Source organism: Urocampus carinirostris, chromosome 2, assembly GCF_059441175.1.
Source record: "Urocampus carinirostris isolate Australia breed hairy pipefish chromosome 2, RoL_Ucar_1.0, whole genome shotgun sequence".
In the NCBI taxonomy this organism is placed as follows: domain Eukaryota; kingdom Metazoa; phylum Chordata; class Actinopteri; order Syngnathiformes; family Syngnathidae; genus Urocampus; species Urocampus carinirostris.
In genome coordinates, this window is record NC_142350.1 from 29,203,385 (window position 1) to 29,226,697 (window position 23,313).

Below are 23,313 nucleotides of genomic sequence, written 5' to 3' on the forward strand. Positions count from 1 at the left end.
TCTATTTTTATCGGAAAGAGAAAACCTGAGAAGGCACACCTCAGGGAAGACTTCAAGTTGTTTGTCATCGTTTTTTAATTTTATTTTTGCATATTCAATTCAATGAACCCAACATGTTAAATTGGCATGTTTTGGAGGAGGTACCGGGCTATAATTATCTCAAGTGCTTACAGAGTACCTGCATGGCCGGACAAAGGGTGATGGCAATTCCGTCTCTTTTTAGAGAACTGGCTCTTTCAGCTCGGTAAGCGTTTTTTTCCTGTCTTTAATTTTATATTATCAACAATCATGAAACCTTATACGCCAAATTCATTAATTTTGAATATGAATTGTACTATTATTATTTATCTAGGCCTTATGGTTTCAATATACAGGGACTTTTTACCTAATTTAAACTTTGAAATTGTTCATCCTGAACGAACAACACAGAGACGATGCCAATCTTATTGACTAGTCATAACAGTGAGAGAGTGAATGAGAGAGGCAAAGAAAGAGAGATAAAAAGAGACATAATGCAAGAGAGAAAGAAGAAGAAGAAGAATTTACTTTTATTGTCATTCTTTGTAACAATGCACACAGAACGAAATGTCGATACAACTGACCCATACAGTTAGACTGTAGCGAGCCGATGCAGCCGCAGCCTAACAGGGCACAGTCATTTTAGTCATTAGGTGAGCAAACCCCCCAATTCCAACCCTTAATGCTGAGCGCCAAGCAGGGAGGCAATGAGTATCAAAGTTGTAAGTCTTGGGTATGACTCGGCCGAGGCTTGATCCAGCGACCTCCCAGTCTCAGAGCGGGCAATCTACCATCTAGGCTACAGAGCTGGTATAAGATAGAGGATAGGAAATAGAAAAGAGGGAGAGGAAGGGAAAGAAAGAAAAGGATAAATGGATAGGAAAAAGAGATATAGCAAGGGAGAAAGATAGAAAGAGAAAGAGTTAAATTTAAAAATATAGAAAGGCAGGTAGAGCAAGCGAGAGAAAGATATTGAAAGAAAAAGACATAGTAAGAAAGAAAGAAAAACGACAGTGAGAAAGAGAGAAAAAGTAAGAGAGAGTTTAGGAGACGAATAGAGCGATAGAGAAATGGAAAGAGAGAGACAAAGCGAGGGAGGTGGAGAGAAATAGAGGTATAGAAAGAGATAAAAAGACATAGAGAGAGGGAAAGAGCAAAAGAGAAAGATAGAAGGAGAAAGCGAAAAATACAAAGAGAGACAGAGAAAAGAGGGAGAGAAAGTGAGAGAGAAAACGAGTGTGAGAGAGCAAGAAAACGGTGAGGGGAGTGGCAGATAGAAAACAGATAGAAAAAAGCGAGTGAAGTAGTAGGATAAAGTAAGAGAGAGAGAAAGAGAGAGAGGAAAAGAGGTAGCTGGCTTCTTTTTGATGGGGAGCCAGCGCTCATTCTTAACTTCAAAGAGACGGTTTAGTGTATAACTCCAACTCGTTTCCGAAAGACCCACCACTAATAAGAAAGGGGAAGGAAAAAGGTAAAGTGGATGTGGAGGAGGCGGAGAGAGGAAAAGGAGGAGAAGGAGGAGGAGCCCCCCCCCCACTAAGAGCATTAACTGTCGAGTGTTCTGGCGGTGACAGGGCTGTCAGGGTCAGATGGCTGCTCAACCAGATTACAGCAGCTCATCGTAGATCGACTCTACTCCACAAGCGTCTAGCCGAGCTTGCACCTTCCCACCGCGGCACCCTTCACTCCTATCGTCGAACAGGAAGAAGCGGCGGCTGCGGCGGCGGCGATCTACAGGTGGTCGCGCGAGATCGACAAGACGAGCGACCGGAAAACCTCTAAAAAGCACGCTCATTTGGACTCTCCACGAGAGATGAGGCGAATCATCTAAAGCGGTGAGGAGACTCCGGAGAATTCTTTCTTGTCGTCGCCCAACTCCCGTCGAGATGCACGTTAACTTCGCAGATTGTTGCCAACACCTCCAAGCTAGTGCGTCACCAGAACGGCTTATATACGTGCGGATATAAATATTGGACAGCTGTGTGTATTCGGTGTCCGAAGGGTGTTACTACTACGTACTAGATTCATTATTCAGCGTAGTACGTGTAATCGCAGCTTTCAGTTTGTGGAGATTGAAGGAAACGATCTTTCTGATCAAGCTTAAATGACGTGCGCAAGCAAGGTGCTCACTACCGGGATTGGGAGGGTTCCTTTCATAATCTACTACGATACAGTTCCCAGTTACCTGTTGAAACTGTAATCAGTAATGTAATCCGAAGACTTTAGTATTCAGTGTTGGTGACTTTACTTCAAAAAGTAATTCGTTATAGTCACTAACTACTTCTTCCCCCAAAAACTGAGTAAGTAACTTAATTTCTATGAAGTAAAATTAACTAGTTATCAGGGAAAGTAACTATTTCCGTTACTTTAAAAATAAATTGGTGTATGTGAGAGAATTTGAGCTGTATGTCAGTTAAATAGAGAAGATCACAGGTAAGTGTGTTATAGAAAGTGTTGGGCAATTTACTTAAAAAAAAAAGGAAATTAGTCATAGTTCCTCACTAATTCTAACACAAAGTAGCCAGGGTTGGGTAGGGTTACTTTAACTTGTTTACTTTCATTTACTTTTGGATTACTCCAATACCAAATATGCTAATAAAAGACAAAAGAAACTAAATATGAATAAAATTATGACTCACAACACGTGGTAAGCTTTCTCTCCTTGCTTTGATCTCTTTGATCTCCGGCAAAACTAACATAAATGCGACAGAAACAAAATGAAAATAAATACAAACAGCTTGCCAACATCATTTTTGCCGTTCCATGTATTCCGTTACTCCCCAAGCCTGCACAAAATTTAGTAATTTTAAGTAATAGTAGTAATTGAAAGTAATCAAGTTAAAGTAACCCTACCCAACCCTGAAAGTAACTGAGTTAGTAACTGAATTACACTATAGTCAAAGTGAATAGTTAACAGGGAAAGTAATTATTTCCATTACTTAAAAAAGACGGCGTTGAAAATCAATGAATTTTCTGAACAGTATTCGAGTCAGTTGAATAGAGCAGTGTTTTTCTACCTTTTTGAACCAAGGTACACTTTTATTTATAAAAAAAGTTCCGAGGCACACCGTCCGTCGCAAATGTTTGAAAATGAAATCATGTCAAATATTTCACTGTACTACATCATAAGCAAATAATTAGTATATAAAAAGAAGAAAATAATACTTAAAACAAAAAAGAATGATGTGCTTTATTTATGTTTTTGTTTTTTACAGTGCAATCTTAAACCGCTTTGTCTAACAAATTAAGTTATTAAATGTACTGTGCTACCTCATGAGCAGATGATTAGTATATTAAAAGTATTTAAAAATCGACTGCTGCCTACTATTCCTCGTCTAAAGAAAGCAAAAATACTGAACAATGGCCTGATTTTTTGCAAAGATAAAATTGGGCAAATTCCAGCGGCACACTAGACAAAGTTAAAATGACAGTGGTTGAAAAACACTGGAATAGAGAAGACCAGACAGGTAGTTGTGTTATAGAACCTTATAATATTGATTGCTACTCGGCCGCAATTGATCTCTCCTACACTTGAAGTGCAACAAATATAATCAGTAAACAATATTATAAAATAACCATCAGTAATAAACAATAAATTAAATGGAAACAAATGAAAAAAATGGTAAGTGGTCTGCATTTATGTCATGCTTTTCAAGTCAATACCTTTCAAAGCGCTTTACAATGTGCTTCACACTCACCCATTCACACACACACTCACACACCGATAGTGGCGACAGCCATGCCAGGTGCTTACCTGCTTATCGGGAGAATTTGGGGTTCAGTGTCTTGCCCGGGGAACACTTTGACATTTTATTTGAAGGAGCCCGGGAATGGAACCTGCAACCTCTCATCCCAAGACAAGAACTCTAAGAAACAAAAGAAAAAAATACAATAGCAAAGGGAAATAAAGAGCGATAAGAGAAGGACAAAGAAGACATTTTATATTTTTACATAAACACATTATCACTGAAAAACTCAGAACATATAAGGAACATATTTATCAATCTACAAAAAGAGATCGACAACTACAAAACAATTGTTCACTTGTTTCATATTCAACAGATTTAAAGTCAACAACACAGAATCCCTGAAGAAAAATGCTTATTGAACAATCACAAAAGAAATAAGGCGTCTCGGAGGGAACCAGCTGTTGATTGCTGGGAAACCGGCTCCCTTTGTTCACTTCCAAGAGCCGGCTCATAGAGATGTTTTGTTTGCGAATGACTCGAGTTGGTTGCCTCACCATTGAGAACAGGTCTGTCAAATATAAGGCTCACATTTTTCGCGACACAGCCTTCATTCGCCTTTTCTTTCGGTGAAATGGTTAAAAATTGTGACGTAAACAACTCTGAAGAGAGCGCAAAACCGCTCCGCTTTAACGGCGTCAGGTGTACCAAGGGTGGCATGCCGCGTTCTGCAGACCCTCAGTAACAGTAGCGGCGTTGTTATGGCGGAAAAAACGTTTGCCCTGTAACTGAAAAAAAAGTTAGAACGGTTACATAATGGTTTTATTTGTAACAGCATTATTCCCAGCACTGTTAACATTGCAGTAATATAACTCGATTACTTTCGATTACTTTTGGATTACTCCAGTACCCAATATGCTAAAAAAGGACAAATTAAACATAATATAAATAGAATTACAAAAATTAGTTTCAGATACAGTAGAGGAACAATGACGCCTTGCAAAAGGAAGGGGAGCAAACCAAGATCAGGTAGTTGCTTGTAGTTCAACAAAAATGGGGCCTACATTTTAACCACATTGTATACTTACCAACTACTTACTTATATAACTATAAATTGCAGTTGTATTTATAGTGAGGTTCAACTTTTGTATATTTTTCCTTCCTAATTATTATTTTTTTGGCTGGCGCGATTTAGAATCCGGAGCAATTTGTAGTCTGAAAAACTCAGTGCCTTGTGACTTTTTATTTAATTAATTAATTATACTAATTATTTAATTATTTTTTTATTGCACATCCTTTCATTGCACTATTGTTACAAAGTTTTTAATTGCATTATTATTATAACTTAGGCCAGTTTTCTAAGCACTATGTTGTATTTTTATTTTATTTTTTTCCTATTTATCCTGATACAGTGGTATTCATAAATTGAATTGGTCCCAGCAGTGACGTTGTATAATGAAACAGTTGTAAATAGAAACATGTTTTCCAATAAAATTAATGGAAACAGGATTAATCCGTTCTATGGTTATCAAATGCAACCAAACCCCCATTAAATCAACTGAACTGTAACTGCCCTGGAGGTACACTGATATTCAGTCAATGTTCATGAATCTACCGTATATTCTGGACTATAAATCGCAGTTTTTTCATAGTTTGGCCAGGGATGCAACATAGACTCCAGTGCGAGTTGTATGTTTTCTTTCATTCGTAATCATGGATTGTTTGGCTGGTGCAATTTATAATCCGGAGCGATTTATAATCCGGAAAATATGGTAAGTGCAAAATCCAAGAAGAAGAGAATCAAACATATTTACTAAATGTCACGCATCACTAGCACAACTGAGCTGCCGTCACAAAACTGCAGGCTCACACCAATTCAACAAAGTAAGTGCTACATTGAAGAAGAAATCAAATACAGACAAAAAGACAGTGAAACACAGTGTATGAGTTGGCCGTCTGTACAATTTGCGCAACAGATAGGGAAATTGCTAGCCCCTGCCACGACATCTCTCTCTCTCTTTTCTCAAGTGCTATATAGTTTCAAATAAAATTGTAATCCTGCAAAGTAATTCTTTTTTTGAATAAATGTAACTGTAGTTTGATTGTCTTTTTTTCTATAAGTGTAGCAGAATACGTTTATATTTTTTGCATCCTAATTACGTAACGCAGTTACATGTATTCCCTTAATCGCCAACCCTGCTCACTACCTTTAAAGCAGTGTTTCTATACCTTTTTATTAATTAACCTGGAGAAACGGCATCCTTCGAAAATGTTCAAAATTAATTCTCTGAACCAGTTTCATGTCTTTTTTAAAAAGCTTAAATGATTATGTTGCCAAAATTGGAGGTATAAAGTTTTTCTTATGTTTGTGTTTTCTTGCTCAGGAAGTAAAACAGGTTATCCGTTATTGTTTTAATTTTGCTTTAATTGTGGATTTTACTACGTGTTTATTCTGTTTTACTAAATATTTATCTTGTTTTACAAGAACAATAAATACTTAAAATGTGCCGGACTTATCTGCCAGTGGAACAATAATCCTTTGACTTTATTTCCTTTTTTTTGGGAGAGTAAGAAAAATGATTAAAATCATCAAAATACGGTGAGGTTGAAAGGTAATATTTAGTGCCTCCTAGTAGTACAAATAACTTTCATTTAGATAAATCAACAACATTGATTTGAATACTAAGCGAAAATACATGAAGTTTCATACCGATGTTAATTTTTATTTTATAAAATCTTTTACAAAGTGCAATCCCACTTAGGTTGCCGCCATGTTTGCCCGGCCAAATGCCGCCACGCATCCAGCCGTCAAATATTACACACTGGGGTTTTAAGGCTCCCCAGTTCATGATAAAATACCCAAAGGTCTCAGTTGGTTCATCAAAACATGTCTAAAGCCATCAGGTTCGTGGAGTTTGAAGAAAATAATATTCAATATGTAATACAAAGGAAAAATTGGGAGTAAACTGTAAACGGGAAAAAAAAGACTCGGGAACATATACCTCGCCTGGCATTTAGCACTTTTCCAGTAGTGTGACTTTGGACAGGTGCTGCACAAGGATACACCTCTTGGACGTGTTAACTGGATGTCGCTTGTATGGCAAGTACAACACTAAAACAGGATTGGAGTTACAGGCAGACTGCCTCATATCCTGCCGGATAGTAATAGCAATTTACGGCAAATTAGTGAAATATTCGTGCCCGGCATGACTTAGATAAGAGAAACATCGATTTTGTAGTCCTGTTGTAGTAGTCTTTTAAATCCTCTATTAGTGTCTTTGTCCACGATGTCAGAACAGTCTTTGACGCAGGGAATTATGCCCTCACAATCTTAGGAAAGAGACCAAGTCAGGCCAGTGCCTCTTAACATGGGTCTACAGGAGCGAAAGAATCAAGTCAAGTCATTTTTATTTGTATAGCCCTTAATCACAAAGAGTCTCAAAGGGCTGCACAGGTTATTGCAAACCACAGACTATTATTACAGACTATTTTTACACCATCCCCCAGTCTAAAACCTACATGAGGGCAAGGAAAAACTCAAAAACCTCAACATGAGGAAAATGAAGAAACTTTGAGAAGGGACCGCGCATGAGGTAATCCCTCTTCTAGGATGACCAGACTGCAATGGATGTTGCAATAACAAATAATACACATGTATTGTCAACACAAAAGATAGGTTATTCATATGCTATAGAGTAGAAGTGTGTTTTAAGCTTAGATTTAAACATTTCCACTGAGGTTGCAGATCGGTTCTCAGGGGGAAGAGCATTCCACGGCACCGGATGGAGAACGCTCTCGAACCTGCGGAAATCTTCTTGGCTCTTGGAATCACTAGTAGACCAGCGCTTTCAGAACGAAGGCTGAGGACCGGAACATAGGGGGAAATTAAATCTGAAAGATATGAGGGAGCAAGTCTATGCATGATTTTGTATAATACCAACAGAACCTTAAAATCACATCTTAAGCTAACAGGGAGCCAATGCAGGTTAGCTAAAACCGGGGTAATGTGATCAAACTCTTTTGTCCTAGTTAAAAGCCTCGCTGCAGCATTTTGTATGAGCTGAAGGCTCTTGATTTCGGACTTCGGGAGACCGGAGAGTAGTAGTGAAGCAAGACATCCAGGAAGTTAGACAGTGGATTTGAACACTTGATCCCATTTCCCATTGGCTGTAAAAGCCGGCATTATCCTTCTATGATAGGCCGTTTGAGAAACCCAGGAACCCGTGGCACGCAAGCTAAATATGGCTCCTTAATTGAGTAAATATGGCTTGGTGATGAAATTATTCCGATGCAAATCTCAATTATAGCGTTGCAATTTTGATGAGCGCTAAATCGAGTCGCGTGCGCGCATAGCCGATCAAGCGCTAAAAGTGTGAATAGTTGGGTCCGGTTTATAAAGAGCATTCTCCCTAATACAATTTACAGTAATGCAATGTTTTTCCATTGTTATTTTCATTGATATATTTTTCGCAACAGTCTTGCTGGGAAGTGGGATTTTTCTGATTTGTTCGGCTCAATAAAGATAGGAAAACACTGAGTTTGGCAACCCACCATGTCTCTGTGTGGTAATGCTGTGATCCATTTTTAACTTCTCTGGGTCTTGACCCAGCTTATGACAGGAAAAAGAAACAGAGCGAGTGCAGCCACACGATTTGCTTGTTTTGGTTTTGCCAAGTCTTGTCTAAAATAATATTAGTTTTAGGGTTCTACCAAGGTTTGGGCCCTTCTTGTACTTTTTTATTCTATTAGTTAAAGGTGGGGTGTGTCATTTGAAGTGTCCTTAAAAAGTTGAAGGTATAATATTTTCTCTATTAAGTAGGTGTTAACTATGTCCACCTGAGTTCAAAAAGCCGCCGCTCTTATCCGAGCTGTGTGTGTCGAGTGATTTCATGTTGTGCTCGCGGTTTGCTGTTAGTGTAGCGTGAAAATGGTGAAAGTAAGAAAAGGACTGTTTCAAATACCGCCCAAATGCCAACTCCAACCCCCCAAAAAAGTTGAAAAATAACAGTTTATTTGAGCATGTTTAAGAAATTGACTCGCCTCACACACAGATTATTGACAGAGGCTGCAATGATGATTTAAGCTAGAAGATGGCGTCAGCAAGTAGAACATTTTCAAGTTCCGGACAACACCTTTAATCATGATGGATAAGATTGGTGGATTTGAGTCCTCAAAATCAAAATGTTTGTAACATATTTTGTTAACAAAAATGGATAAATACAGTATATAAAGAAGACAAAAGTGTTATTTTTATTTTATTTTATATTTAACAACACAGTTCAACATTGTATGCCATGAGATTAGACATGGCACTCCATAGTAATTACTTGCTTGGTTGGATCCCTTAACCATTAGGGTCGTAGGGGCACCAATTCCTGTGGTGTGTCTCAGGCAAGTACAGCCTGGTGGTGCCCATCCCTCTCCAGGCCAACACATGTTTCCACCCAGTCTAGAACCAGGGACCTTTCGCGTGTTGGGCGAATGTGCTTACCACTGCGGAAACATAAGAGAAAAATAAGGTCAAAATGTGTCCGGATAAATCGGCAAAAATATTAACAACTGCTTAGAGAGTTCTAATAATAGTATATGTGTCAAGGTTGCCATGGCTCCCAATTGGCCCCGCCCGTGTGGCGCCAGCTGCGGCTCATTAATAGATTGTCTTTCCGTCTTTTTGAGCTCAGTGCGCTCTCTCTTACTTTGTCAGTCCGTCAACGAACTTCTGCCCCACAAGACATGTGTTTCGACTCGGTCCTGTTCCTGTTGGTATTTTCCTGCCTGTTATTGTTCCCGTTTATTTTGTCCTGTTTAATTTCGGTTTCCAGTTTTGTTTCCATCTAGTTTTGTCCTATTTATTATTTTCTTTAGTTTTCATTCCCATCTAGTTTCTCCTGTTTATTTTCGATGTCCTGATTCGTTATCTATCTTGTCTGTCCCTTCCTGTCCGGTATCGACCTCATCTGTCCGGTATCAACTCTGGCAATTGGAATCGATCTCGTCGGTCTCTGGTTTCCTGTCTTTCCACGCCAGACCGGCTGCCTAATGTGCATGACTCCCCATTTCCCTTAAAATAAAAGGCTTGTGTGAGGACGTCACGCGTTTGGGTCCTGATCCTGTTCTGGTTCATGTCACTATGTGTGACTCCTTCTGAACAGAACAGAGTAAGCTTTCTACATTTGCAGAACATTTTGGTCATTTAAAGTATTACTTTTTCTATTTACATTATTTTAACTTGTTTTTACAATTAATTAGAACAAATAATATTTACATTGAGTAGATTTATCTGGCATATTGCAGATGGTTTTGCACATTTTGAATATATCTCATCTCATCTCATTAGCTGCACCACTTATCCTCAGTAGGGTCGCGGGGGTTTTGAATATATATTTATTTTTATTTTTGGTCAAAAAATATACATAAAATGAAAAAATAAACAAGAAAATTATGATTAGGGTTGCATAACACTTTAATTCAAATATATAATACTTATAATGAGCTAAATTATTTGCCATATACCACTTAAAACAATGTGGCATATTTTATGTATTATTCTTCCTGATTTATTGTGAAAAAAAGTTAAAAAATGTAGAATAGACAAAAGAAAAATGTACTTAGAATGAGCAAGTGTTTCTTGTTTCATTCTTTACTGTTCTGCAGCAAATTTAAAGGCGGTCAAATGTTTGTGAATTGTAAACAAAACATTCCAGACGCCTAATCCAACTCACATGTTTTTCAATTAATGCATCTTTAATGAGTTGCTACCAAAATTGAGAATTGTTTTTTGATATTTTATTTTATTAGTGACTGTTACACTTCCCATGACAAGCCCTGTGGGCCTAACATACTATGTTACAAAATAATCTGCAAGCCGTCGCAGGATAATGACTATTCATAGAACGTCAACAACCGAGAATAGACAACGGTGTTGTTGAACGGTCAGTGAGTGAATAATTTGCCATGTGACAGGGTGCTTGGGCGCTCTTGTGTATTTGTGTGTGTGTTGCCAAAGGTAAAGAGGTGACCACAGATTACCCAGATTACCCTCTTGTCTTTCCCTGGTTGATTTTCTTTGCACACGTGAGTCCAAATAGGGATTTCGAGTCAAACTCCCACACTTTAACCAATCGTGTTGTGTAAAAGTCCTTTTTAAATGAATATGTCTAGTGTGAGTGTAGCCTTCAGTGTAAGGGTGGTTACTGAAAAAAAAAAAAAAAGGAATTAGTTACAGTTACTAGTTACTTCTTTAAAAAAGTAATTGTGTTACACCAACAACGGACTCCTGTGCTGGTCATTGTAATTTTCTAGTAAAATGTTATTGTTTTCTGTGGTTGACTGAGCCTAAGTAACCCTACTTCCAATGATTTACCCAGTGATAACATATCAAATAACTGATTTTCCTTTCGAGGTAGTTTAATGTGACCTGTTTACGCCCATACCCCCCTGAGAAAGCCCGATCTTGGAAAGCTAAGCCGGTCAAGGCCTGGTCAGTACTTGGATGGGAGACAGCCTTGGAATACCATATAATAAAACGAATAGAATAAAATATGTAATATGTATTTTCAAATCGGAAAATTCTGAGTTTATGTTAGCTCAGGTGGTAGAGCACTCATTTTGGGATCAAGAGGCCGCAGGTTCGGTCCCGGCTCCTCCGTGTTATATGTCGAAGTGTCCTTGTGCAAGACATTGAATCTCTAATGCCGCCAATAAGCATGTAGGTGCCTTGCATGGCTGACTTCCTATTGGTGTGTCAGTGTGTGTGTGAATGGGTAAGTTTAAAGCACTTTGGGAGGTCTTCATTGACTTGAAAAGCGCTATATGAATGCAGACCATTTATGTTTGCCCCATGCGCTGCTTACCATTTTGCTAAAATCAAGCTTTGCCACAGCCCTTCCATGACCATCAAGCCTCTGTGAATTATTTCAGTACGATAAATCATTATTAGATGGCAGGAGTGGCTTTGATCAGACCTTTGTCAACAAACTTTTTGCTTCCTGAAAAGTTCTTGCAAAGTAATGCATAGTTCATGGGGCGGCAGTAGCTCAGTAGGTAAAGCGCTCGTCTTGATCAAGATGTTGAAGGTTCGATTCCAGGCTCCTCCGTGTTATATGTCGAAGTGTCTTTGGGCAAAACACTGAACCCCTTATGCCCCCGGTAAGCAGGTAGTTGCCTTGCATGGCTGATGCTGCTATCTGTATGTGAGTGTGTGTGAATGGGTGTTAAACAAATTGTAAAGTGCTTGGGAGGTCTTCATTGACTTGAAAAGGGCTATATAAATGCAGACCAGACCAGCATAAATTCAGTGTTCTTGCAATAAAATGTTATTTTGCAAGCTCAGTGCCCTTGTGATTATGGAGAGCATTGTTTACATATCGGAGGCATCACAAAGATATATATATATATATATATATATATATATATATATATATATATATATATATATATATATATATATATATATATATATATATATATATATATATATATATATATATATATATATATATATATATATATATATATATATACAAAAAGCAACTTAGTGAAAGTCCTACTTTCTTTTGATGTGTCCTATGCCAATATAGCTACAGAGCCAAAATTTCTTTAGGCCTTCAAAAATGAGTCATACTGGTGAAAATTGGCTGGCACTCCCCATTTGAGAAAAACGTCTGGCACTGAATGAGTTAAAGAGAAGAGAAATCAGAGATCCATGGCCTGCTTTTATAAAGTAGCAGAGTAACGCAACATAGTGAAGGAGAGTTCAGTTACAAATTTGTATCGATAACATTGCAGTACCAAGAAACGTATTTGGGTTCCAGGAACGCGTTCCTTTGTAACGCGTTACTCCCAACACTGCTTTTAATGTATATTTGTTTAGTTCTATTTCGATATGACCTTCACTCCTATTAACTTTTCTTCATCTCTGCATTGTTTTTGTTTGTCTTGACAGAAGCACTGGTTGATGGCGTTTGTGCGACGGAGTGGTGACTACTGCCACGCCCAACACATGTAGAACCCTCCGATGATGAAATTGTACCATACAGTTGCAGAACACTGAAGTCTGAGTAAAACAATTGTGCCTGGCCAAACAAGCCATCTAATGGGGTAACAAGTGGAGCCTCTAAAGTCAAGCAGAGAAGGAAGGACTTGAAGACCTTAGATTGCAGAGCATAAAGGACCCATAAGGAGAACTGATATCAGATCTGTGATACGAATAAACACAAAGTTTATTGCCTCCCGGGCTGCGGATAACTGATGGGGTAAAATATTTCCCGCCATTTGGAAGTCTTCTTTCTTGAAGTTCAACATTTACACCCAACCACTCATCCAACTGTTGAAGTTTCAGCACATATACAGCCTAAGTAAAAGGTGAGGGATTTCATCAAGTCAGTGACTCGATGTATTTTATAGACTTTTGCATTTTTTACTTTGCTTTTCATTTTATTTGATCACCACGTATCAGTGTTCAAGTTCAAATTGTTGCTCTACATGACAGAGCTTGAAAAACCTCCTTGATATTGGAATCTGAAACTACATTCCAAACTGTAAACACATTCTTGTTATCCAAGAGATATTTATTTGAGTGTAAGTGATAAAGGACACACGACAATGCAAAAAACTGATTTATCATTTCCCTGGCAGGTAATATGACTTATTTTATACATTTTACACTTGTTCTATTGTAAGACAAACTGAATCAAGAAATGTTATTACTTCACTAGATTTCTTAATTGAAAAATGGTATAATTGTAGAAAAACAAGTAAAAACTTTACTCAAGTAAGAATACAATACCCTAATGTTATCAAACATTCTGAAAAGGTTAAATCAAATTGCAAAGTAAGCTGTATAATTTTCAAATCATCAGAACTCTATCATTATTGTCTTACTTTTATAAACATATTTTTCTTGTATAACATAAATTATTACAAGATGAATGTGTTTGAAATGTAGAAACGTAAGAAAAAAATACTTTAAATGACATAAAATAAAAAATAGAATATATTACTAATTTGTTGTTTAAAATACCTTAAAGTAGGTGAAAGTATTTAATATACTGTAGTATATGAATGTAATATTTTCCCCGATTTAGTAAAAAAAAAAATGTTAAAGATAAAAAAAAGCAACATAGTTATTTCAATACACAAAAATATCTTCCAGCGAAGCAATACATTTTACTTGGAAAGATGTTAATTTATTACATATTTTTTTTTACCTTTTTATAAATTTTGCAGTCTTGGTCACATAAGTCAGGGAGAAAAACAAAGCGTTACATAGATTTAGCACCTTCTAGTGGTAAAATAACTTAATTATTTGAAAAAAACCCACAATATTTATTTAATTGATAAGCACAAATACATGAACTATCATATAAATTCATTTTTTAAATTCTTGAATTTTGCATATATTTTACATAACGTAAACCTCACCTAAAGGGACCTGACATAATTGTCCCTCATCTTTCTGATATGCGTACCAAAAAACATAACAAAAATGAGGAGGAGAGAAAAAAATACAGTTTGGTCACTTTGAATATCTGTGATTAGTATTCGTCCTTGTGCTTTTTAGCCCTCGTTTTTGGTTCCACTACAAAATACAGCGACATATAGGGCTCAAATAATACATACTGTCCCTTTAATAGTTTGGTCTTGAAAGCTTGTGATGCTGATACACTTCCATTTCCAATATATTCCCTTTTAAGCCGATCAGGTTGCAAGTCTTCTCTGGGGAATTGAGGGCCAAAAGTCAAAAACATCATCATGAACCGACCAGCTCCAGTGGAACTGTGCCACAACCACATGCGATTTCTAATCACACACAACCCAACCGACAGCACACTCGGCTCCTTTACAGAGGTAAGAGTCTCTGTCCCAAGCATGACTAGAACGATCAGTAGAGCTGCAACTAACGACTACTTTAACAGTCAACTATCCTCAGACTACTGAAACAATTACTTTAATAATCGGTTAATTAGCTTGATGTTGTTTTTTTAAGAGGCAAATGATAATAAACTCAAGGAAAATGGGTACAATGAAAAAAAAAAAATCTATTAAATTTACATCCCTCGGTTTTCGCGTTTAATGGGGACCAGAACCACCTGCAAAAAGAGAGCTTTAGTGGGATAGAGAGATTGATTAAAAGCTTTGCAGTCTGAAATCAAGTGAAAGTTTGGGCGGTGTGAAAAGGAGCGGGAAACAAACTCTTCTCAGCGAGATACAGGGGAACGCAGGGCAGGTGTCCGGTCACAATACAGTAAGAAAGATGCTATGATATGAATTGGCCAATGGGCATCAGATATCTCAAGTCTAGAGGTTCTGGCTTTTCGGCTTGAATCTTGGCTGCCCGAAAAGTTCCTCAATGGTGCAGTAAACATACGTTTTTTTTGGTTTTTTTGTTTTTTTAAATTCGATCGCTGATTTTTACCAAAATACTTTTTTTCCGCAAAGAAGTGAACCAGCAATTACCGAAGTGAGGGGTCTAAAACCAATAAAACACTGCTCTTTCAGATACATAAATCGATAAATAAACCTCTCTTTTTTAAGGACAAGCAAATAAATCATATTTTACAATCAAGAACACAAGCAAGCTCACGGTTTTCTTTTATTCAAGGATGAAAATGGTGAAAGTAAGAAATCGACTGTTGCATACAGTCCAAATGCCAAACTCTCAAAAAGGTGAAAAGGAAAGAATTTATTCTAGTGCGTCTAAGAATTTTATATACTTGAATGCGCAACCGAAAGAGCTTGACAGATGCTGCAAATGATGATTTCAGCCAGAAGATGGCGTCTGCAAGTAGAATATTTTGAAGTTACAGACACCATCTTTAAATGTTCGTGCTTCACTGATCTACCGCCATGATACGCAAGGTCTGCAAACTTTGAAAGTAGTCTTTTTTTTGGGGGCCGTATCCAGGCTAAAATGTGACATGACTTTAGAAGTTTTGATATGCGTAGTTGATGCCGCCATTTCTAAATGTGTGTTACAGCTCAAGAGAAAGACGCGACTTTAAGCAGAGATTATCTTCAGTTGGAAAAACGTTTCTGGGGACAATTCTCGACAATTAAATCCAATGTCCAATATTTGTATTATCGATTTTTGTCAACAACATCGACTAACCGTTGCAGCCCTAGTGACCAGTTGGCTGTGCTACTTAATAATTATTCTCCTAAATTAAACCAAGATAAAACAGGCAGAACAAAAAAATCAAGAGCAGAAAACTGAAATCATCTACTTTTGTATTCCAGGACCTGAAGCGATTTGGGGTTACAACAGTAGTTCGAGTCTGTGACATTACATATGACAAAACGCCACTGGAGAAAGATGGCATTACTGTGGTGGTGAGAATAAACCTTATTCATTAATCACAAAATGTTAAAATTAATTTGAAAAATTTGATCCAATTGTCCTGAGCTTTCTGAAAGTAGTGTGTATCACTCATTAAGTCACCTTCACACACAGGTTCTTTCTGTCACCGGCACACTGGTGTCATTATTAGTGGTGGTTTATCACTGCATCTCATTTAGGATTGGCCATTTGACGACGGTGCCCCGCCTCCAAGCCTACTTGTTGACGATTGGTTGAATTTACTGAAGAAGAAGTTTCAGGAAGAACCCGGATGCTGCGTGGCTGTACACTGCGTGGCAGGCCTCGGGAGGTCAGTTAGAATTTGTTAAAAGGCACACTGTGTATTACTTAGCATTCTTTTGTGGTGCAAAAAAAAATCATTCATTAAGAAAAAGAATATTAATTTGAATCTTGAGCAAAAATACATTAACTGTTTTTAAAAGATACTTATAGGTCAATAAATTCAGATTTATTTTCCATAACGTGAGACTCCCCTTGAGGGAGCTGACATGATTGTCCGCCATTTTGCTGCTAAGGTTTTACGTCACCAAGGAATCCTTTATATGGAAGCTCATTAAACAATTTAGGTTTTCTTTTGAGACACTTAATTGTAAAAACCCACAGAAGCTAAAGTAAACACCCAGAAACCTTAGCCAAGCAAACAAGGCAATTTGATTGGTTGAGTGGAGCTATGCACACAGCACATTTCTCTATGCCCAGCGCAATCTGTACGGAAGGTAAAAACGGCAGTATCCTTGTTTGCAGTATTATATGATAGTTTTACAAAAAGTTCCGCTTGCACCTTGTTCTGAAACCATTATTTATGAAACAAATGAAAGTCAAAATGAGCCTTAACAATCTTAAGTAACTGCGGGAGGGAGAACATTTTAAAGTGGTATATTTGCTGATATGGGGCACAGTGAAATAAAATGCGCTGAAATATTAGATTTTGTCTGGTGGGCGGGTTTGGCGGTTTTGCTGAAATTTGTCTTAAAATATACGGTATGGCTCTCTCTCTCGCTCCCCCCCAAAAAAATCAAACTATTGCTATTAGGGCTCTTTGGTCAAAAAGGTTCCCGACCAATGTTCCCTGTAATTTTCCAAAGGGCTGAGCGTTCACACAAAGTCGGTGAGCAATGCTTGAAACAACAGTGAGCAACAGCAATCCCAAGTTTGGCAACTAAATCATTATCAAACATGTCCAAAACTTGACATCACATTACATTTTGCGGAGTTTCCAACAATGCAAAAAAAATTTCACTTTTGAATGAATTGACTAATGTACTATTGCAAAGGTTGTACGGCCTACGAACGTCATTTGTTTTTACAACAGTTCTTTCACAAGATTTTCATTTCTTTTTTTTTCCTGGTATCTTTTGTCGCATAATACTGACATTTTGGGGGGCTTATTGAGTCGGTTGCACGATACACAACTGTATTTAATCACATTTTTTTTTAGTGGAAGTACAATGTTGGCAACAAGATTTTTCTTCTTTTACCCTGTTTTTTTAATTCCTTTAAAAAATCTCATTGTGCTTATTTTTTCCTAGCTGTTACCTTTTTCTTTTTGTTCTCTATTTACTTTTTTTCCTTAGTTTCTTTCTTTTCTTTTTTCCTCGCTTTTTCTGAATTTTTCCCTCTTTTTTCTCTTCCTTTTGTTATTTTTTTCTCCGCTTTTCACTACTTTTTCATTTTGGTATTTGGTATTTTTATTCTATTTCCCCCCTTCCTTTAAGTCATTTTTTGCACAATTTTACATACTATTTGTTCGTATAGGGATGAAAGAAGCAAAAACAACCTGAAGAGCCGTTTGGAACCCGAAAGAGCCGGCTCTCTTTAGTGAGCCGAGCCGAAGAAGCCGGTTCTTGAAAAACTCTACCGACTTTACTCAACTTCGTTCGACTTCGAGATTGACTTCAAAATACCGCATTTAGAACACAACGTCAGGGGAACCCGTGTATTTTTACCTTCATGCACTGTAACTTTGACTTTATTCGCTTCTTAATTAGCAATTTCGAGCCCTGATTTTTGTGTGCTGGCTAGATTTTCTTGTGCGCTAAGAATGTGCGGGCAGTGGGCGAATGCGCACGCGCGCAGCTTAGAGGGAACATTGTTCCCGACCCCTGCACTAAATAATACAGTGACATGTAGTTGTCAAATATTATACAGTGTCCCTTATAAGTCAACTAATTTGACCAAAGTAGCCTTGCTTTGGTAAGGTCTTGGGCCCAGGCCCGAACCCGGCTCGAATACGGGGCTAGGTTTGGGCAATCATTAAGTCAATTTATTCGATTTTGGCTTTTATACCCTCAGGCTGGATTTACCTCTATGACATTGTAATTGTGTACGTGTCTACTTTCGTTGACGCAGAGCTCCTGTGCTTGTTGCGCTGGCTTTGATCGAAAGTGGAATGAAGTATGAAGATGCAATTCAACTCATCCGACAGTAAGTACATTACAGCCTTATTTTAAACTGATAGATTTTATGGTAAAAGGCCACAAGATTTCTTTGTTTCTGCAAAGCACGGGATTTGTTTTTTTTGCCCCCATTTAGGATGTACCGTATTTTCCACACTATAAGTCACCCGCCCTAAAAATAGTCATTTGTTAATATATTTGTCATTTGTAAGGCGCACTGGACTATAAGGCGTATGGAATTAAAACCACAGTAAGAGCTAAAGTATTTATTCGCGTAGAATCATTGCACATTTTAGACGCTTATGTTATATATTACTGCAATGATTGATTAAAAAAATGTCGGCTACCAAAATCCCAAAAATTGTATGCAACGAGAATTGAACCAGGGTTATGGCAGTAGGAAGTGACATAGATGGTGTATGAAAAGGCATTCGATTTTATCTCATTATCAAATTGTTTCTAGTCCGCCAGAAATGGAGAAAACAGAAAGCCGACCTTAAAGATAGAAATAAATGCAAAAAAGCACAACGGGGAAAACAACTCTTTAGTCTATCTGATGATGAATCTGACTTTGTGTTTATTTATATCCTTCTGGGTGACTTTCTGGTTTCTTCATTCTTTAAGATTTGTTTTTGACACCATATGTAAAAATAGTGTCATAATGAGATGAAGTAGAATGTTATTTTAGGTCACTTGTATCACTAGTGGTCCAGTGGTCAAGTTTTGGCGTTCTCACAGCTGTCACCAGGGTTTGATTCTGCATACAATGCATTGTGATTATGGTTAGCGATGTTTATTTCCAATGATCAATCATTGCATTAATATTAAGGATCAACTGATATGGGTTTTCAGGACCGATACTGATTATTAGTATTGAGAGGAGGCTGATAAGCGATATTCAGAGCTGATGTTTATTTGTTGAAAAGCTTAAACATTGGTATAAGATTTTTTTAATAATAAAAAAGAAACAAAAAATATTTGTCATGAATTCAAATAAACATTTAGAAAATCTCTGAAAATCTTTACAGTAAATAAATTAGAATTTCAACACAACTAACATTACTTTCACTTAAACTTAAACTTTTCACTTAAACAGAAAACTAACAGTGCAGGAAATTAAAATTGGGCTTAGCAACAACTAGTATAAAGGTACATAAAAGACCCAGATATATAAAAACATAAAAGAAAAAAAATAACTACTTCCTTTATGTTATATGAACTGTTTGAGGATGAAAATGAAATGTATGCAAAAAATATATTTTTTTTTCTAAAATTTTATGAGAACGTTGTTATATTACGAGGCATGGTCAATGGGGTAGCAAGATTTCCTTGTTGTATTCATTATCAGAATACTGCGTTCGTACGGGCGTTGAAAATCCTTGAAAAGGCTTTGATATTAATGTTGTGTTTATAAACCCTTAAAATTATTGCCATTTTTCTCAACAAGTCTGCTTAACCTCCTAAGACCCAAGCTTCTTGTGTATTGTGCATTTACGTCCAAGCATGTCTTAGGAGGTTGAAAATAGGGCAAACACAGTTCCCCGGTGGTTTGGCTTTGCCATCGCGTTTCTTTTCCCCATGTGATTAACGGCAGCTGCCAATAGTTTGTATGGCATATGTCCTATTTGCCCAATACAGGTCGCACCCAAGAGGACAGGTGCATGTTACAACTAAACAGGATACTATGAAAGAAATATTAGTGCAATTAAGTATCAATCATGGAACATGCAAAAATATTTACCAGTGGTAAATTGTAATGGGAAAAGCCTCCTGCAACTGAAAATGTCAGATAGATAGTACTCATTACCGTATTTTCCGCACTATAAGGCGCACCTAAAAGCCTTTATTTTTTTCAAAAACTGACCATGCCAATATAATACAGTGCGCCTTATATATGGATCAATATTAAGTCGCAAGGTCTCGCAACAAAGGCAAGCAGCCGCCGACTAGATTTTTCCTCGTAGGCGATGTGGTCCGCGGTGTATGCTGGGATACATATGCTGGCGTTTCATTTCCCAGCCAATGTGTCAATCATCATTTGAATCGATCACTATTGGCTAAAGTTATTCAGAGGTAAAGGGGGCGGATCCTTTTTATCATTTACAGGCTCGCATAGGCTAAAGGGGCAAAAAAAAAGCCTGCAATTGGCCGAAAAAGATGAATGTGAATAGCAAGTTTGGTTGTCTACGGCATAGAGGAAACATGTTTTACCATTCTGTATTTGTAAATATTTTACTCTCCTGGATTTACTACACTCACGGATATAAGAGGACCATGGTTGCACATTATTATTGAACGCAACGACTTCGGTGAGCTACTCCGGCTATATATTTTCCCAGTATCTTGTTTCAGAGTGATATCGATGTTTCTGTGATGGGTCTTTTTTTTAAATTAAACTCAATTCCAAGTGTTTATTGTCATATGCACAGTAAAGTTGCGGGTGAAAAAGAAAATTGAAACTAAGGAATGGTTGGCATTTTATGAATCCCAAGACTTTAACCTTCCGAATGATATTTGGAACGATGCATTTAAGTGACATCGTACGGACACCGCATCCGCACGTGTCTACGACACGTATTTGCTTCTTTGCAAGCTTTCGGAATGTTAAGGGGGTAATAAGTTTGACTGAACCATCTGACTGTTTTGTCGACGTTCCCATTGTAGCGCCTTATAATCCGGTGCGCCTTATTTACGGAAGATATAGGATCAAAAACTATTTTTTGGGGGTGCACCCTATAACCTGGTGCGCCCTATAGTGCGAAAAATACGGTACTCATTTTTACCCAACACCTATATGGAGAAAGATTTGTCCAAAAAATATGTACAGACATATCATTCATATCCAAAAATATGTTCACAATTTACTCAAGATCTAAAAAAGTGCTGAAATTTGCGTGTGTGAACCCTGGGTATAGATTAGTGCAAATGTTTACCTCAGTGAAAACAACACTGGCATGATGAATTGCTTTATATATAAAAAAGACATAATTCATCCGAAAAGGGTTTTGCCCATTGGGAAAGTTTTATACCTTGTGGGCCGGGCTTATACACAAATGTCCCACCCAGAATCATTGTGAGTCCTAACAATGGCACGCAATGACTATGTTAATGTAAAGAAAGTCAACAACAACAAAACATTTTTACCACTTTTTTTGAATTCTTTTTTATTTTTAAAATGTTGTAATATTACAATGCTGGCTTCTACATGTTTAAATCAACCTATTTGCAAATCTCGTCTTTTTCAATGATCAAGGAAGCGCCGCGGAGCCATCAACAGCAAACAACTTACCTACCTGGAGAAGTATCGATCCAAGCAACGACTTCGCTTTAAAGACTCTCATGCTCACAAGAACAAGAAATGCTGCATAATGTGAACACAAAGATGGACAAGATGGCTTTACCCTATAGAGGCCTTCCCTCGGAAATTCTGTTTTCCGTTACCCTCCTTTCATTACAATCCAATGTTTGTGACAACGCTGGGTCTTTCCAAAAAATGGTGTTAGAATTTGGATGCTTGCTTCAGTAGGTAGAGCAGTGATGAGGGAATGGAAAAAGGGGGTTAGTCTTTTTCTTGCAGCTTGGTAACGTTGCTTAGTAACAGATAAGACACTACATTTAAGAAAGGCGAGTTTATCTTGCAGCATGTGACCACTGATACATTTTGGGACATTTAGGGTCTTGTTATTTTTGTACAGATATTCACAATAATTTATTAACATTCAACTAATTGAAAAAAAAGACTGTTAGGGCTCGACAGGGATTTCTTTTGGCATGAAAATCTTAATGCTGTAAGCATGCTGGTACTCATAAAGCCTTTTTTTCACAACTGAGTGTTTTTTTTTTCATGAGTGTGCACTTTGTTCTTCATCTCCGACACGAGAAAGTTTGCAAATAAGCAACTTGGCCACAAGAACCAGAAACAAATGGACACAATTTTTAGCCCTCCTAAGTTAATCAAAGAACAATTAGTGGGGCTGAATTGATAATCAGACCAAACGATTGTGGGCTGTGGCTCATTAGAATTATCGTGGTTAAATATCAATAATAATTCCACTGTGTATTTAGGAGTTAATGGAGCCAATTACTGCTACCAAACAATGTTGTCTTTTACTTTTAGTTGTAATTGGGTGTTTTAGCAGTGTTTTGGATTACAATCCTGGTGCTGCAGCCCGTAAAATTAGAAGTTATGGCACTTTTCAGTAAATTTAACGGTGAAAAACCTTAACAGATTCCATTTATTCCATCCATTATCTGCACCGCTTATCCTCAATAGGGTAGCGGGCGTACTGGAGCCCACCCCGGCTATCTTCGGGCAGTGGGCAGGGGACACCCTGAATTGGTTGCCAGTCAGTCGCAGGGCACACAGGGACAGTCAATTTGCTGGCTTATTCACACCTAGAGACAATTTGGACCGGCCAATTAACCTGACTTAATAGATTCCATTGCACACACTTTTTGTGACAGTGCAGAAAATAAGTAATTGACCTCTTTCTGGTCTCACAGTAGGAAAAGTGTTGTTTTCTTATCATGCATCATTTTCTGTGCCTTGCAAAAAAATTGCAGTTTTGTCATTGGAAATTCTCCCAGAAGCTTTGTGGCTTGGCTTGTCAGACTGCAGTCTTTAGTTTTAAATTCTATATTGTTAAATTTAAAACAACTGTGCAGTTTTCTTTCATTTCCTATACAAATAAACATAACTTGTCTTGACTTTTTATTAGGTAAATTATTAATGTTAACATTAGGACTAATGTCAGTTATTACAATTGATAAGAGCCCACAGTTTTGTCAAACATGCATATGATCAAAAATGCCTGAAAGGTGTGAAATTCATGTAAATATAAAAAATATATAATTA

The 23,313-nt window shown here is 37.4% G+C and overlaps 1 protein-coding gene across 1 annotated transcript; it reads left to right on the forward strand.

Annotated features, from left to right (window-relative positions):
- The first annotated feature begins 1,518 nt into the window (after window positions 1-1,518).
- On the forward strand, window positions 1,519-23,313 carry LOC148371610 (protein tyrosine phosphatase type IVA 3-like). The gene is made up of 7 exons (XM_088326157.1): window positions 1,519-1,853; window positions 12,649-13,067; window positions 14,399-14,552; window positions 15,942-16,034; window positions 16,221-16,351; window positions 18,412-18,486; window positions 21,712-23,313. The coding sequence occupies exons 3-7, from the start codon at window positions 14,457-14,459 to the stop codon at window positions 21,830-21,832; spliced, it is 516 nt and encodes a 171-aa protein (XP_088182283.1). The 5' UTR covers window positions 1,519-1,853; window positions 12,649-13,067; window positions 14,399-14,456; the 3' UTR covers window positions 21,833-23,313.

Bases quoted from the DNA above. Each gene is read 5' to 3' on its own strand.
- LOC148371610 (XM_088326157.1), top strand. From the start codon at position 14,457: ATGAACCGACCAGCTCCAGTGGAACTGTGCCACAACCACATGCGATTT. The intron at 16,352-18,411 runs GTCAGTTAGAAT...TCGTTGACGCAG, and splicing joins TGCGTGGCAGGCCTCGGGAG to AGCTCCTGTGCTTGTTGCGC. The intron at 18,487-21,711 runs GTAAGTACATTA...TCAATGATCAAG, and splicing joins GCAATTCAACTCATCCGACA to GAAGCGCCGCGGAGCCATCA.